The sequence below is a fragment of the Anopheles stephensi genome, chromosome 2 (genome assembly GCF_013141755.1).
Source record: "Anopheles stephensi strain Indian chromosome 2, UCI_ANSTEP_V1.0, whole genome shotgun sequence".
NCBI classification, from domain to species: Eukaryota; Metazoa; Arthropoda; class Insecta; order Diptera; family Culicidae; genus Anopheles; species Anopheles stephensi.
In genome coordinates this window covers 89,458,687-89,473,430 of record NC_050202.1, presented here as the reverse complement: position 1 = coordinate 89,473,430, position 14,744 = coordinate 89,458,687, and the positions used below count along the sequence as shown (strand labels likewise).

The window sequence follows — 14,744 nt, the reverse complement described above, 5'->3', positions numbered from 1 at the left end:
ATTTATGTACCAGCACGGAGCGAAGCAAGCCAAGGGAACTGCAGGAAAAGCGATGATGCGCAAAAGACACTTCTCCATTCCGAGAGTGAGAGAGCGAAAGAGAGCGAACGTGGGTACCTGGATTCGCGTTTCCGAATCGCTTCAATCGAGTGCCAGGGATAAAAATCAATTATTTATTTTCCATTTCCGCAGCACCATGTCAAACGCGAGCTTTTACAGACACATCGATTAAAATCCTCTTATGCAAAGCAAAAAAAAAACGGAAAAACAGGCAAGGACATGGTGAAGGTATGAGGAACTACCAGGAGACACGGTTCTGCTGGCAGCTACAATGTAAGCTAGAAGGACTCGTGAGGAAAATTCCAAATTTATAATAAAAACAACTGTTTCAATGTTTATTATTTTTAAATCACTTTTTATTGTTATTATTATCGTGTTGTTTGTTTTTTTTTTACTTTCGATTTTCTTCTCTCGCTCTCTCTCTCTCTCTTGCCGTCTGTTTTTTTATCGATTCTTTTAAAGGAAATAAAAATGCCACTAAGGTTCACAGTTTACTCGAATTGTTGCTGGCCGTATTGCCGGTCCCCCACCCCTCATTTTCTTCCTCCTTCCCCTCTCTCTTCTCCCGCGCATACTTAAGACCAAACCTTAACGTGTATGTTGGTTTTACTCTAAATTTAGTTTTTACAATTCGTTTGCTAATTCTGTAAAGGTGGCTTTGCTTCCTCTCAAATCTGGATGGAAAACGTACTCGACCAAGATTTTAGGGGGTGAGGATTTGAGAGGGTTAAGGGGGGGTGGGGGGGGGGTGAGGAGGGAGTGAAAACCAGATCCATCCAATCAATTTTTAGAAGCTTGGTTGCAGTTTCCTTCCTTCCACTATTCCTTCTGGCATTTTTGTTTTTTGTTTCGTCTTTCGTACTACGTTTTTCACCACTTTTCCCTTTTTGCCCTTCCAGCCGATCTTGGGCCACGGTGAAAAATACTTAATCGATCGTAAAAGGTATTCCCTACAACTAAAAGCTATTAACAAATGCCCTTTTGGCCCTTTTGCTTGCCGAAGTTTTGAAACAAAAAAGGATTCTGGCCGTATCGTGTATGTGTGTACCTTATACATATCTCTTTACTACTACTCACTATCCCCTTTCCGTCTAATAGCTAATCGTATCGCACCAGGAATTGCATGGGTTTGTTTTGCGTTGGATGCGTTTTGATGGACGTGAACCTTTGCCACCCTTGTTGCTCGTCCTCCCCGTTTTGCCTTCTTTCTTCTTATAGCGAACTTTACGTTATATTAGCATAGTGTGTTTTTGCTCCATTTTGTTTATTCCTCTCTTTGTTAAATCTACAATTCGCACGGGTACGGAATGGAATGGTACGGTCTGCACGAGATCCCGTGTACTTGTGTTTGATTTCGGCTGCCCTGCTTCTACAACATCACGGTATCACCTCGTTTAGCTCGACATGAGAAAAATATCATAAATATGTACAAAGATTCGTTAAATTGCTTAAAACGTACAAAGTTGATTCCTGTTTTTCATGTTTTCTTTTCTTCTCTTTTTTCGCTTCGCTGTGTTTGTTTGATTAGAAAAAGATGTCTTGGTTTAATGCTTGTTTGCTATTGTGTTTTTCTTCTTCTATGTTTTAGCTAGGGATCGATTGTAGAAAGTTATTTTACAATTTAAAAACATAAAACAAAATGAGATAGACATAATGAGGTTGAGAAAGAAAAGCGATAAAAATAAAAATTTACACAAAAATAATTACAAACGTATCTACTATTGTTCCACGATTGATACGAAAAGAATAAGCTTAAAAAGAAAGTTTGCATATAAAAATTGAACTAAAAAACAATATATTCGATTTTGCAATAGTTTTTTTTTGTTTCAACTGTGTGTTCATTACTTGTTTTTTCTTACGTCTTTCTGCATAGCGAAGAGATTAATTGCACATTACGTTTTGTTTGCTTTTTTAAAGATAACCGTCTGCCTGTGTCACGCCAACTTTCGTCTGCTGGCCTAAACTGTCGTCTCCGTGTGCGTGACGTTTGCAACGCAGAAGAAGATGGAGAGGAATGTGTGTTGTGTTGTGTTTTGTTTTCTGTTTTCGAGTTCGAATGTTCAATTTGTTTCTGTTCCATTGCCTTTCCTAGCACTAGCTGGCCCTTTTTACTGAATGAAACCTTTTCGTGGTACCGAGAATCATCCACCGACGCGAGTTCATCTCCCATTCTTTGTTTTTTGTTTCTGACTTCGAAGACTTCGAACACGACTGGACTTCTCGCACGATCACACCCGTAAGACCTGGAGCCCCCCCGGAATAATTTTCACTGGGGCACACAATAACCACACACACACGCACGTACATCTGAAGACACCACAAGAAAGTTCATCGCACAGCACACCGGTACCAGTTTTCGTAATGTGTCTCGTTAGCATACAGCAGCTAACCAGCAAGATTCGATATTTGTCCCAAAACGAGACGCTCTTGCTGGACACGTTGGGAATTCACACCTGACTGGTGCTGGTGGTTGTGATGGGCAAGAGATGCAGTTTTATGGCAATCGGTGTTCAGTTTCTACACATGCTATCTTCGGTGGCAATATCCGGCCGAAGAAACGGTCCAAAACTCATCAAAAATGTACAAGACCCCCAAGACGACTTAGCTACTTCAGGGCTACCCATCAGCAAACACACGAGGGCATCATCTATGATTAATTTTCAATTTCGGAATTGAATCCATTAAAATCGGCCCCCAAACTTTCCCCCGCAACCACCACACACACACACACACTAGACTTTGGCAAAGTAAATCAAAAGCCCATCAGCAGCTCCAATCTGGGTGGAAGTTTAAATTGAACTTCTTTTCGGACCAGTCGCTCAGCATCGCATCGTCCCAACTATTGACACAAGCTGTCACTCTCAAGGGCAGCAAAAAATCATCTCCCTCCCGCCATGTATTCTGTGTCTGAGTCTATGTCTATGTGTGTGTGAATGGGAGATAAAAATGATAGTCGAAAAATGCTCTCACATGGACTGCTACTGTCAATCTAGTCTCTCACAGTCTTCTCCTGTCCCGGGAGACTGAAAAAAAACTGGTTAGTTCAAGAATCCGAAACAAGTTGGACGCGTGTTCCCGGCCCGTATTCTACACCTTCTTCGTTCAGACGTGTGTCCCGTGAAAAATGCTCCACGACATCTTACAACCCAAAACCCATCCAACGTGCAACCTGCTCGCTGGCATCGATCGACCGATTGAGGTCATCAGTTCGGCGTTCGGCGTGCGTGTCCATTCGACTACTACCACTCGAAGACTTCACATCTCGAGTGCCGCTACCGCGTAAAATCCCTCCAAAGCGTAAGACGATGGACAGAGGAGGACTAAAACGAGAGACAAAACACACAAAAAAACCACCCGAAACTCATCCAAAACGTACAATCCCTTGCTGGACGATGGATGCCACGGGTGCCTTTAACCAGAGGTTGAGGTTAACGACAATTACCATTACAGCGTCAACAGTAAACCCGTGGGTGAACGAAATTCCGGCTCAAGCACGCACTCCGACTCCCCAAAACCCCGCAAGACGTAAGAAGTGCGTTTGGTTAGCTGGACACTGAAAGCACTCGAAAATCGATTTCTGGGGACATACAGGCGAAAGGTTGTGTAGCCTCGCCTGACGGGCTGCTGGTCAGATTTATTAGCGTTCCGGTGGATTGGAACGGAGTCCCGGCTAATCACGTGTCCGACGAGACAAGCATCTAGACAAACAAATTGCTTGCCGAAATAGAACCACCCAACTAGTGGCGGGGCAGACTCGTTGTTGGGCATCGAGTGCCACAGCCGAAAAAAAAACAGCAAACGAACAAAGATAAATAAACCATATTCGGGGATGGATGGATGCTCGGATGTTCATTCAGAAATTTTGAAAACGATCTTGTGGCGATCGAGAGTGATGTGGCTGCACGTAAGGGATCATCTCGAGAGACAACAACAACAACAAAACAACCCCCAGCTCCCCGAGTGAAGGTCGTCTGTTCAGTCAGACTTCGGAGAGCAGCCGAACAAAAAAATCGACACTCCAAAAGTCGTCCAACCGTTTAGGCTTCCGTTCGGACGGAACCGTTTTTTTATGGTGGGGTTCGGCATCGGCGATCGCCCATCGTGTTCGAGAGGTCCTCACCTCCTAGTCCTCAATCAGCCGGGTTGTCACCGCACTCGGATTGCTTCAACCTGTCCTCAAAACGAAATGTTATGCGGTGACGTATCGGAGTTGCTGCTCGATGACGATGCACTGCTGTTGCAGGCCGCAGCTAACCCTCTGCTCCGCTGGTCCTCGTACTCGTCCTCGTCCAGCTCGGGGCTGCCAGCAGGCCCGTCTTTCGGATCTGGTTCGAGCGCATGGTGCTGGTGGCGTTGGTACACGTAACGATTGGTCTGCAGATAGCTTCCGCCGGCGTGGCGCGCGTAGTTGCCGGAGCTGCCGAGCTGCGCAAGCTCCAACCATTGCTGATCGAGCTCGGACATCTCCTGGTGGTGTTGTGGAAGGTTCTGTTGCTGCTGCTGCTGGTACTGCTGCTGCTGTTGTTGCTGGTGATGCTGCTGCTGGTCGTGCTGCTGCTGTTGGGACGCGGTCGATGCGTCCGCAAAGTGGTAGTAGCCCTTCAACCGCACTTATGCCAGCGGATACTGATGTCACAAGCTGGTCGTGCCCGTGGACGCATGGTGGTAACCGAGGCTCTGGTGATAGTACGAGTCCTGCCCGAGGGCGGCCGCCGCCGCATGCGAGTTCGGCAGAGGACTCAGCCCGTTGTACCCTGCGTACTGGCTCATCTCGTACATCTTGATGTCGGCCTTCGACTCGGTCGGCAGCAGGCGCGTGATCGAGAACGGGTGACTAGAGGGCGTGTAGCCGGCCGGTTCCTGCTTCAGGTGCATCGAGTGGTATTCACCAAGCAGCGAAGGGTGGCAACGATTGACCATAGCCGTCAATTCCTCCTGCTGCAGCTGCTGATGCGCCGGGTGGTGGTGGTGGTGGTGCGTAGGGTGGTGCGAACCACCATGCTGTGAATGAGATTGTTGGGCTAAGCATAAGTCGGCCGTCGCGTGCAGCATTGCCAGCGCGTCCGCGTCTTTACCGTGCGCACTGTTCAGCATGCCGTGCGTGTCGGCCGCACTCAGCTTCGACACATGCTCCGTCCGGTGGCTGTGGTGGCTGTGGCTGTGGTGATGATGATGGTGATGGTGCTCCTCGTTCGGGTCCTTCTTGTCCGGGCTGCCGACCGCATCCAGACTGCCGCCGTGCGCTGGACTCTTGTGCAACGATCGCAACACCTCCTTCTTCTCGTCCTTGAAGCGCTTCTGCCGCCGCAGATAGCACCCGTTCTCGAACATATTGCCCGAGTCCGGGTGGAGCGTCCAGAACGAACCCTTGCCCGGTTTGTCCGGCGTCCGCGGAACCTTCACAAAGCAGTCGTTGAAGCTGAGCGAGTGTCGGATCGAGTTCTGCCACCGTTGCTGATTTTGCCGATAGAACGGAAACAGATCCATGATGAACTGATAGATCTCGGCCAGCGTCAGCATTTTGTGCGGGTTGTTCTGAATCGCCATGGTAATCAGCGAGATGTACGAGTAGGGTGGTTTCGCGTGCGTGTAGTTCCGCCGGTACGTGGCCGCCGGTTTCTCCGTTCGTGCCCTCTGCAGTGCCACCGAATTCGGTGAGCTAGGATCGCCCAGTACTTCTCGGCTGCCGGCCACACTCGAGTACCCGGACATGGCCGCCATTGTGCTCATCCCGTTGCCCCCCATGCACGACCCCATATTGCTGATCGGTGATCCCATCGAGCTGTAGCCGATCGGTGTCGAGGTGAGACAGTTGCCGGACATGCTGTTCATGGCCGCACCCATCCCACCCATCCCCGGACTTCCGAGGACCGTCGTCCCAAACCCACCGCCCTGCGGGGAAACGGACGTCATACCGCCCACCGCCATACCCATACTGTTCATGCTGCTGTACGTGGTGGCCATCGGGCTCATGTTTCCGCCAGCCCCGGCACCTCCACCACCACCCACCGCCATACTGCTGCTCGTGTTGATCGAGCTTTCCGGATAAAGCTTTTGCATCTTTATCTGTGTTTCTCACCGTCGGCACCACACACACTCACCACAAAAACACACACACACACACACAGACTCGCGCACAGATAGACTGATAGCGTTATCCTTTTGCGATAGATATCTAGGTATGGGAGATTCACCACCAGACCACACAACGCTCAACTCTTATCACCTAATGGCGCTTCAGCTCACGCACCACGAAGTCGCACCCGACGTACGACGCATGAATCATGATCCGTGTTCACTCTTATCGCCCTCACACTGACTCACAACATCTCCGTTTTCTATCGGCAAAATGCATCGACGAGAACTTTCACTTGAGGCCACATAATCTCAATAGCGCGATTTCGGTCAGGATGCACACTTTCAGAAGAACCACTGCTTGAGTTTATTTTTGAGATCTCTTAACGCTTAGTCTTTCACAACTTCAATATTCTTTCTTTTATTTGCGTCACAATTTCTCTTTTCGATCTTGTTAATGAAACTACTCCATTTGCTTCCTTCTTCACACTTTTTACTTATCACTTTGGCCAGAATAATCCTTTCGAAGGTCCACTTTTCACTTCCAAAACTGTACAGATCACACCACTCCAGATCACTCGATCGATGGCGATCGTTATGAACCGAAATTACGCCCAAAGGACTCCACTTTCCCGACTCAGCTCAGCATAAACACAACACACGTGCACCGCGTGATCGTGCACCGCGATCGCACCTTAGTTTTACAACATCACAACAAAACAACGCTCACCGATCGTCGCCCGGAACGAAAAGCTGGACACGTTTTCGGATGCTGCAAAAGCTGGCTGGGCACTCGGACTTGCCAGAAATCCCGGTGCTAATCGCGTTAACCAGAACACCCGCCGGGGAACACTTTGCGCGGGCGAGAGAGAGCTTTATTATATTGATGTTTATATATTCTAATGTTGAACAAACTTCCAAAGTCGCCCGTGATCTGGCCGTGGCAGACAAGCGACAAGATGCGACTGTTTGCAGAGGGGAACAGCAACTATTTGGCTTTCAAACAGTATTTTCGAGCTGAAGTGCCTAAACTTTAAGTGCGTCCGACCGATACGTCGCTGGTGCGTCTGTGTGCGTGTGTGCGAGAGAGGGTGCGAACGCGACATTGCGTGTGTGTGTGTGTGTGAGTGAGCGCGTGAAAGGGAGAAGAAAGTTTCCTCCAATGGGTGAAGCCGATCCGCTGTGAAGCGTTGCAAAAGGGCGGAGCTACGCTGTGTTAAGGGTTGCGTTGTGCCGTTGGGTTGTGTGCTGCACGGGGGTGAATTACTCACACACACACGCGTCCCGCTCAGGTGTGTTGAGGCAAATTTCCCGCTCTGTCACACATACACACGCAACAGAGCGGGACGGAAGATACAGCAAAGCGTACGCATGCGAAGTAACGTCAAGCTTTTCCAGCTCGAGATTCACCCCTAAAACTACCACATCGAAAAATTCCAAAACGTGACAGCGTTCACCCGAGTGTGTGTGTGTGTGCGTGGAAAATGGCTGTCTCCTTTCCGTGGGGTGACGATGAAAAACATTTCCGTTCGTACGCACACTGTTTCGCGACTGATACACTTTTCCTCTTCCTGCCGCCCGTTTTCCCGTTGGCCCCGCTCCCGGCCACGCTCGGTCCCGCGGGGATGCTCTAGAAATGGCGCGGCAGAAACCGGAGCAGCGTGAATATCCGGACGGCGGGGCAAAGGATGGGTTACCGTTTGCACAGCGGCCAGCGGGCTGTGGGCATGCCCTGAACATGCCGGCTAGTGGCAGGCCCGCTTCGAGGAATTGACAGTTTATCGATGGAAAAGACGCCAACCGCACTCGTAGTGACAATTTTTACGGTGACAGATTCGGTCGCGACAGGAAAATCGACCACTATACCCGGGGAATGTGGATAAAGAAGAGAGCCAAAGACAGAGCCAGTAGCAAAAAAGTATAACCGAAGGTGTATTTTAAAATGGTTTAACACATAACAAATATTCTAAAGTGTAGTCCAGTCTAGTCGCGAAGTGCATGGCCGAGTTATTCCGCTGAACCTGACGAAAGTTTTGACAGGCCTCAAAATGTACGAGCAAAGTTGTGCAAATTGTATCGGGTTCTGTGGCAGATGGCGCTTTCATGTGTTTCCGGAAGTAGTCGGAACTCGTCCACGATGGGTCGTTTAAAAAAAACTGGAACAGGAAGCGATTGACTGGCTCAATCGGGACATAAATTCCTCCAGCTACACCATAAACCCTGGCCCTCGGGCCGTTTCCAAACCACCGGTAGATTGAGATAGTGCGACGGCCGTGTCTGTCCGTACCGATCCGTGTTGAGATGGTAAGTGAAGTGGTACGATAGTTTTGTGCGTGTGTGTCGCGTTTATTTTTATCTTATCAGAACGGATAGTTTATTTACTTTATTTTAAATGTCGCGTTTTTTTGCTGTTGAGTGTACTTTTCTACTTCTCTGCTCGGGGCTGCATTTCCTTGTCGAGCGAGGATAAGTTGGGGGGGAACAGCGAAGAAGCGTGAGATGGTAGTCGCCTGGTTTGACGGATGAGTTGTCAGCTTGATTTTTACACTTTTTGTTGCGCAGTTTCGCGCGTGGAAGTTTATCAAAAGCATACCCAACGGAAAATTGTGTGCCCGGGGATTCCATTTCTTCATTGGCATCTGGTCTAGCTGCCAAACGATTCTAATGCGAGTGAATAATGTGATTTGCTTGAGAACTTTGTTAACGGAGATCAATATTTTGTTTGACAATTTCATTATTCATTTGCCATCTACCGAATCATTTTATGTATTTTTATTTTACACTGAAGCTAGATTAAAGAATTAATTTGAATTTGTATATTTTTTAATAAAATATGGCTGGTTGAAGTATCCGAGTTAGAAAACTTCAAGTTCGTTGTAACTGAAAATAGAACTGGGCGTACAATTATGGCAAGATTATTACTTAAAGTCGGCTTCAGAAGTGATGCGTACTGTCAACAGTGACTATGATTATTCGAAAACATGGTGAAACTCTGGGAATAACTTGTAAATATATGACAAGCAACCCTTTTCCAGTAAGAATTTCACTCTAATAGTGTCTCAAAGTTGATATGCAAAAATGCTAATGATTACTGATGATTTCTAAAGAACCCTGTACATTTAATAAGGTCTCTGCTGCCTTATTAAATGCTGCTGCTGCTCTGACTTTTTTTAATAAGGCAGCATTTTTGATGATTGTGATGATAAATTTCTATTTCAAGGAGTTGTGAGTAATATCAAATAGAATTTTTCCAAGGTTTTCAAGGTGAACTAGTAACGTTGAAGCCATATCTGCGATGTGGAAACTGTAAAGAAGATTAAATGGACATCTTCAAAAGCTACAACTACAACAACAAAGCTCTACGGACCTTGAGCGATGTTGAGAAAGTGTCCAAGAAACATCCAAGAGGCCATTATTGGCTGAAACATCACTAGCCCAGTAGAGTGCAGCACACTGTATAATTGTTTCCTCATGCCTGTCATACCAGCAAGATTGCGGTTCTTAAACTCTGAACACCCTGAACTCATCTCTGGCATTAAAACGCGAAGCTTATGGTCTTCTAACGTATACTCGAGATAACTTCTTGACTTTTTTCGTTACTTCTTGATTGTTGATTTTATTCAAAGTTTAGTTGCTCTGACGCCCTTTAGATAATTAACTCCATTTTCCAAAGGTCCTCCTGCGAGCTACTCCAGCTTCAGTCAAATGTTGATGAAATAGTTTGATTCGTTCGATACTTTTCTCATTTTTATCAACAATATCTGATTATTTTAGCACAAATTTCTAACAAAATCTCTGAAATACATTATTAGTTCTTGTTAATCGTCCGTAAGCTTCTCAAAACTGCTTCCAAACAATTGGAAATTAATTTTCGTTTTCAAAAGTACCACCAGGTCCCGATATCGCAGGAGCAAATGTTCTCAGCCAACAAAAGCTTCGTCCATTCACTGCTTCCATCTCCCGATTTCTTCCTGCTCAGCAAAAGAATTCATCATCCAATCTTCTTCGCTTCTTCTTCCGTTCAAGATGCGCTGGCAATCCCTCCCAGCTAGGGGCGCTTATCATCCGATTCCGGGAACCAACCAGCACGTTGCAACGCGTCGTGAAAAATGAAGCATCGTAAAGCAACGGCAACGATGACAATGTCCCGGGACCGAATCCGGCATCCAGCGCGATGCTACGGAGCCGTCGCTATCTGCAGTCCCGGTTGGCATTCGTAGTTGGCCATGTTCTTGTTCTATCTTCCACGCTTATCATTATGCATACACACCGCCATCGACACACACACACGCACGGGATGGTAAATACTAAATAGCGACATCACCATTACCTGGATCGTGGTATCTCGGCGAGGCAAGGAACGCTGGCAGACGCGGATCGGTTTAAAGTCACCCCATCCCGTTCAGGCTGTTCGGGAATCTCGAAACGAACCAAATTTATTTGCTCACAGTCCGCACCGCACCACTACCCCATGCTCCCTAGCCCACCACGAGCGACACATTTGAATAAGGATAAGGTCATCATCGTTCGTCGGCCTTTTTTTCTGCCCTCTCGTTGGACTTTGCCGATGACTCGCTTGCGTAGACATGGCAGAAGTTGCTGGTAATATGAGAGGACGTGGCAAGGAACAGCTGCCCGTGGTGGCCATTTTATGATGCGTGTGCGTGCGGTCGTGCGTGCATTTCGAGAATGTTTGAAGATTGCCCTTGCCTTGCCCTTTCGGCGGGCATCGGCGGGCAGACTGATAAGAACACGGGAATCAGAATCAAAGCGATTCCGTCAGGACCGCTTTGGGCTTCGGTAACTCATGGACACACTTTATGGCACAATGGCCCGCAGATGATCATGTATGTGCATGCGCATGTGTGTGTGTGATTGTGATTGTGTATGAGGGAAGCTAACGCAAACCGAAATCGTTCTTTGTGCCGCGTGAAGCGAGAGAAAGGAAGCAGCGACGCCATGACGCAGATTGTCTTCTTTGCCCGGGCTGCTGTTGTTTACCGAAAGTATCATATAGCGATAATACGTGCCTCGATGCGGAAGGAAAGTACGCTAAGATGTCGTTTCCCCAGCTGCTGCTACTGCGGCCGCAGATTCATCCCGACGGATCCTCGGGGTTGGCAAACTTCTTTGTTCGCCAGGGTTGGACCAGAGCTGCGGTGAAGCTTACTCATCATCATTCGGGCACACTATCGAACCGTGTGCAGTGGGCTCCGTCGTATGGATGTCGGGGATAATAATGGAGGACTGGGCGGAAACGGGTTCCCGAATCGCCCTGCTGGGAGCCTTGCTTCCGGATCAAACTTTTCAGCCTCATCAGCCATTTTGCGCGAGGGGCTTTTGCTGAGTCAAGCCGAACTCGCAGGGTGAAGAAAAGACGCCTCACAAGACGTCCAATCGGAAGATGCAAGCCTTGGACGTTCGTCGCAAGGTTGGAACGTATCAGTGACGCGCTACGCCAAGTGATGGATTAAATGTGCAAGCTTTGGTAAGCTTTGTTTGTGGCGCTCCAGGCGTAAATGAAGGTAAACATGTATGACCGATCGAAGTCTAGGGTGATAAGATGTGCCGTGAAGGAATGGGCGCATCCTGAATGGCGCCACAATGAAGTTTATAGTCGAGGTGAAGGATGACTAGGGATGAGTAGCGTGAGGATATAATAAGCAATTTAAAGTCTAGATTGAAATTTTCACATCAAACATTGAAAGCTGGCACATTTTTGCTAACCACTTCTAACCATTGGTCTAAGACCTGCCTAATAAGCATTGGATGACAATTTTTGGCTAGTAAAAGGCACAGGGTCTTTGTTGGAAATCTGTTTCGAAGTACATGAAGCTCAATTCAACCCCCAAGACTGTTAAAGCAGAATAAAAACAAATCTACTGGAATAACTTTATTTACACACCAAAACTTTTTAAACTTTTGATGAGGGCTTTGATGACGTCAACCAGTTTTTGGGTATGCGATTTGACGTTTGGAGCCTGATATGCTTCTGCTTTACAGTATTTCCCTCTCATCAGCTGCTTAAGGGCTGTTTAAACGCTGTAAAAGCTTAAATAACTTCCTATGATAAGATGGCTAGATTGACCAAGCAATTAAAATTTGATAGAGTTGCCATAAAATGTGATGGTTTGTTACCGTATCCCATCCATATCGTGCTCTGCCACTCATTTGATTTACTTTTCCTTAACCCAGCGATAAACTAATCGATTTGTGTTTTTAAATCCACTTTCAAACAATTATCTTATCATTAGCAGAAAAAATCGAAGCGCAAAGTTTTCTTCCTTCCAGTCCTTCATTGTTTATCGCTACCTTTTTTTTACGGTTGTGTTGTTTGATTGAGTTGTAAGTGATAATGGGGTTGGTTTATCAAATCAATCGCGTCCCGGTGTGGCGTGCCGCCAGTCTACCGCAAACATAACAATCGATGTGTATTTTGCTTTATGTTATAAAATTAACCACACAGGTACACACAGGTCGGTGGCGTTTGCTTCTGCTATGTTTTTGTGTTGCTTTCATTCAGCTCCCGTTCAATGGACGTCGGGTTTTGTTTTGAAGTCGATGTAGCTTCTTTATCAATCATCGCTTCCCCCAAACGTGAGCCACCGCCGTTTTTTTAAAGATTGACTAATTTTTTCCGATCGATAACTGACCGAGTTTGGCCTCTATCAGTGGCGCGTGACGTTTGGTGGCCGGGGTTGTGATTTTTTTACGCCTTCTCTATCTCTTTTTCCTGGCGTTTTTGGCACGCGACATGCGTACTTGCCGTCGTTAGGTTGGTGACCAACTTTATCAGTAGCTAGTACGTAACGTGCGTAACCGCTTACCGACGGCATTTGAAGTCCTTGTGTTTGGTTGGAAGGTATATTTATTGATATGATGATAGCTTGATCGGTTTGTGGAAGCGACACAACGGGATAATATTCAGGAGGATTGTATTGGTAGATCGAGTGTCCGTCCATTAGCTTGGATGCTATGAATCAGCACACACTAAACACGATTAATACTAACTGGCAAGATTATTCAAATTTGTTGACACAAATAATTCGGATAAAGGCAAGCTTTAAAGCTCGCTGTCTCTCGCATCATTAAGTAGCGTACTCAGGAGATCTTTTGCTATATTAGCTATGGCCCGCACCATTACCGACCCACAGTTAGGGCCAAATGAATGGGGTACAGATTTGGAAGGAAACCCACCATTGCTTAGTTGTTTGTTTTCTCCATTCCCGGCATTCCGGCAAATGTTTGTTTTCACAAAAAATCATCGTATCATTACAATAATCACATAGCATCCGACTTCCTTGCCGTCGAGAAAAAAACACACACACGCACACACAAAAACCCCACTCCGGATTTTAAGGCCCGGTAAAGTGTCTGCTGCCACGAAACCGCGGACCGCTCCACGTAAACAATCGGCGAACCTCAGGACCGCAGAGTTAGCCGGCTCGGGTTGGAGGAGGGAAGTGCTTTGGGGAAACAGGGGGGAACCCGAGCCACGACACGGGAGGTAAGTGAAAATGTACATAAATCTCATCGCATCGCATCGAGAAACCTCATCTCACCTCCGAAAAATCACAGCTAATAATTAAGAAATAAACATTGTTAAAGCTTATCGGACAAACAGTGTCCCGGGCATTCGGGGCTCTCGGGCGGGTTGGGCCGACGTAATCGCAGAGAAGCATGGGAAGAATAAAAATTGTTTGTCTAAATATTGTCTCGTTTTCTCGTTTTCATTCGAAGCGCGTCACCCGCGAAACCCCCGAACCCGGCGGCGAAAGATCCGAACTCCGAAAAGCACATGCACACACACACATAGACAGGGTGGTACTGAAGGTGAGGTCAGCCGTGTCTGGCGTAAGACACACGAGGTGACCAGTTTGAACGAGGTATGGTTTGTTTTGTTTTGGATGATTTTTATGCAATGGACATATCTGACCTTACCTTACCTTAGCATGATCATCATCATTGATCGATTTGCCGGCAGTATGACAGATACCGACCGGCGTCAAAAGTCACACCACAAAGGCCCCGTCCCATGTTGGCTGACCCATTGTTGTCAGCTTTGACGACTGCAGCTGTTCGGGAAGTAGTTGCAGCTCACTCCCGTCGCTTATCTAATATCGATCCGGCCGGTACGGCACAAAGGGCGCAATTCAATTACAACGACGCTCTTGCATCCTGCTGGCAATAGCTGTTTTTCCTTCTCCTGTACCTTGTTTACATTGACAATCACAAAACAGACATGAGCACAAAACGGACACAATTTGTTAGCGCAGATCAGGGAATCGTAACTCGTGCTCATACGCGTGTCCCAATTATAATGTGACCATCGCTAGCGGTCAGAACTAGGGGAAGGCCCAAACTGATTCGTCATCCGACGAGCGCCCCACGCTGGACATCAACATTGATGTTAAGTTCTAGGGCCCACTGCATGGTCATTAGTCGTGGAGGAGCAGACCAGGGCGAGTTTAACGCCACCGATGATGCAGCAGTTTTGGTGTCAAAAAGAAGTTGTCTTGTGCTCAACGAACTTCACAACTAATTTGTATAATATTCGTACAACGCCATACAAGACTCATTCATTCGCTGTTCGATTTCTGTGCACCTTT

The 14,744-nt window shown here is 47.1% G+C and overlaps 1 protein-coding gene and 1 long non-coding RNA gene across 3 annotated transcripts; one reads left to right on the top strand and one right to left on the bottom strand.

Annotated features, from left to right (window-relative positions):
• Positions 1–443: 443 nt before the first annotated feature.
• LOC118505211 (protein fork head) lies at positions 444–7,149 on the bottom strand. 2 transcript variants are annotated; one of them, XM_036040721.1, is made up of 2 exons: positions 5,136–7,149; positions 4,796–5,061 (listed from the first exon to the last, which is right to left on the bottom strand). In XM_036040721.1, exons 1-2 carry the CDS (start codon positions 6,118–6,120, stop codon positions 4,946–4,948), a joined length of 1,101 nt encoding a protein of 366 aa, XP_035896614.1. In that variant the 5' UTR covers positions 6,121–7,149; the 3' UTR covers positions 4,796–4,945. The 2 variants fall into 2 exon arrangements, with proteins under 2 accessions (XP_035896613.1, XP_035896614.1); XM_036040720.1 differs by having other exon boundaries at positions 444–7,148.
• A 457-nt stretch (positions 7,150–7,606) lies between these two features.
• Positions 7,607–13,851, top strand: LOC118505266. The gene is made up of 2 exons (XR_004905393.1): positions 7,607–8,439; positions 10,162–13,851. It is a non-coding gene; the product is annotated as an uncharacterized LOC118505266 (long non-coding RNA).
• Positions 13,852–14,744: the final 893 nt, after the last annotated feature.

Coding starts and splice junctions, on each gene's coding strand:
- LOC118505211 (XM_036040720.1), bottom strand. CDS start 6,120: ATGCAAAAGCTTTATCCGGAAAGCTCGATCAACACGAGCAGCAGTATG.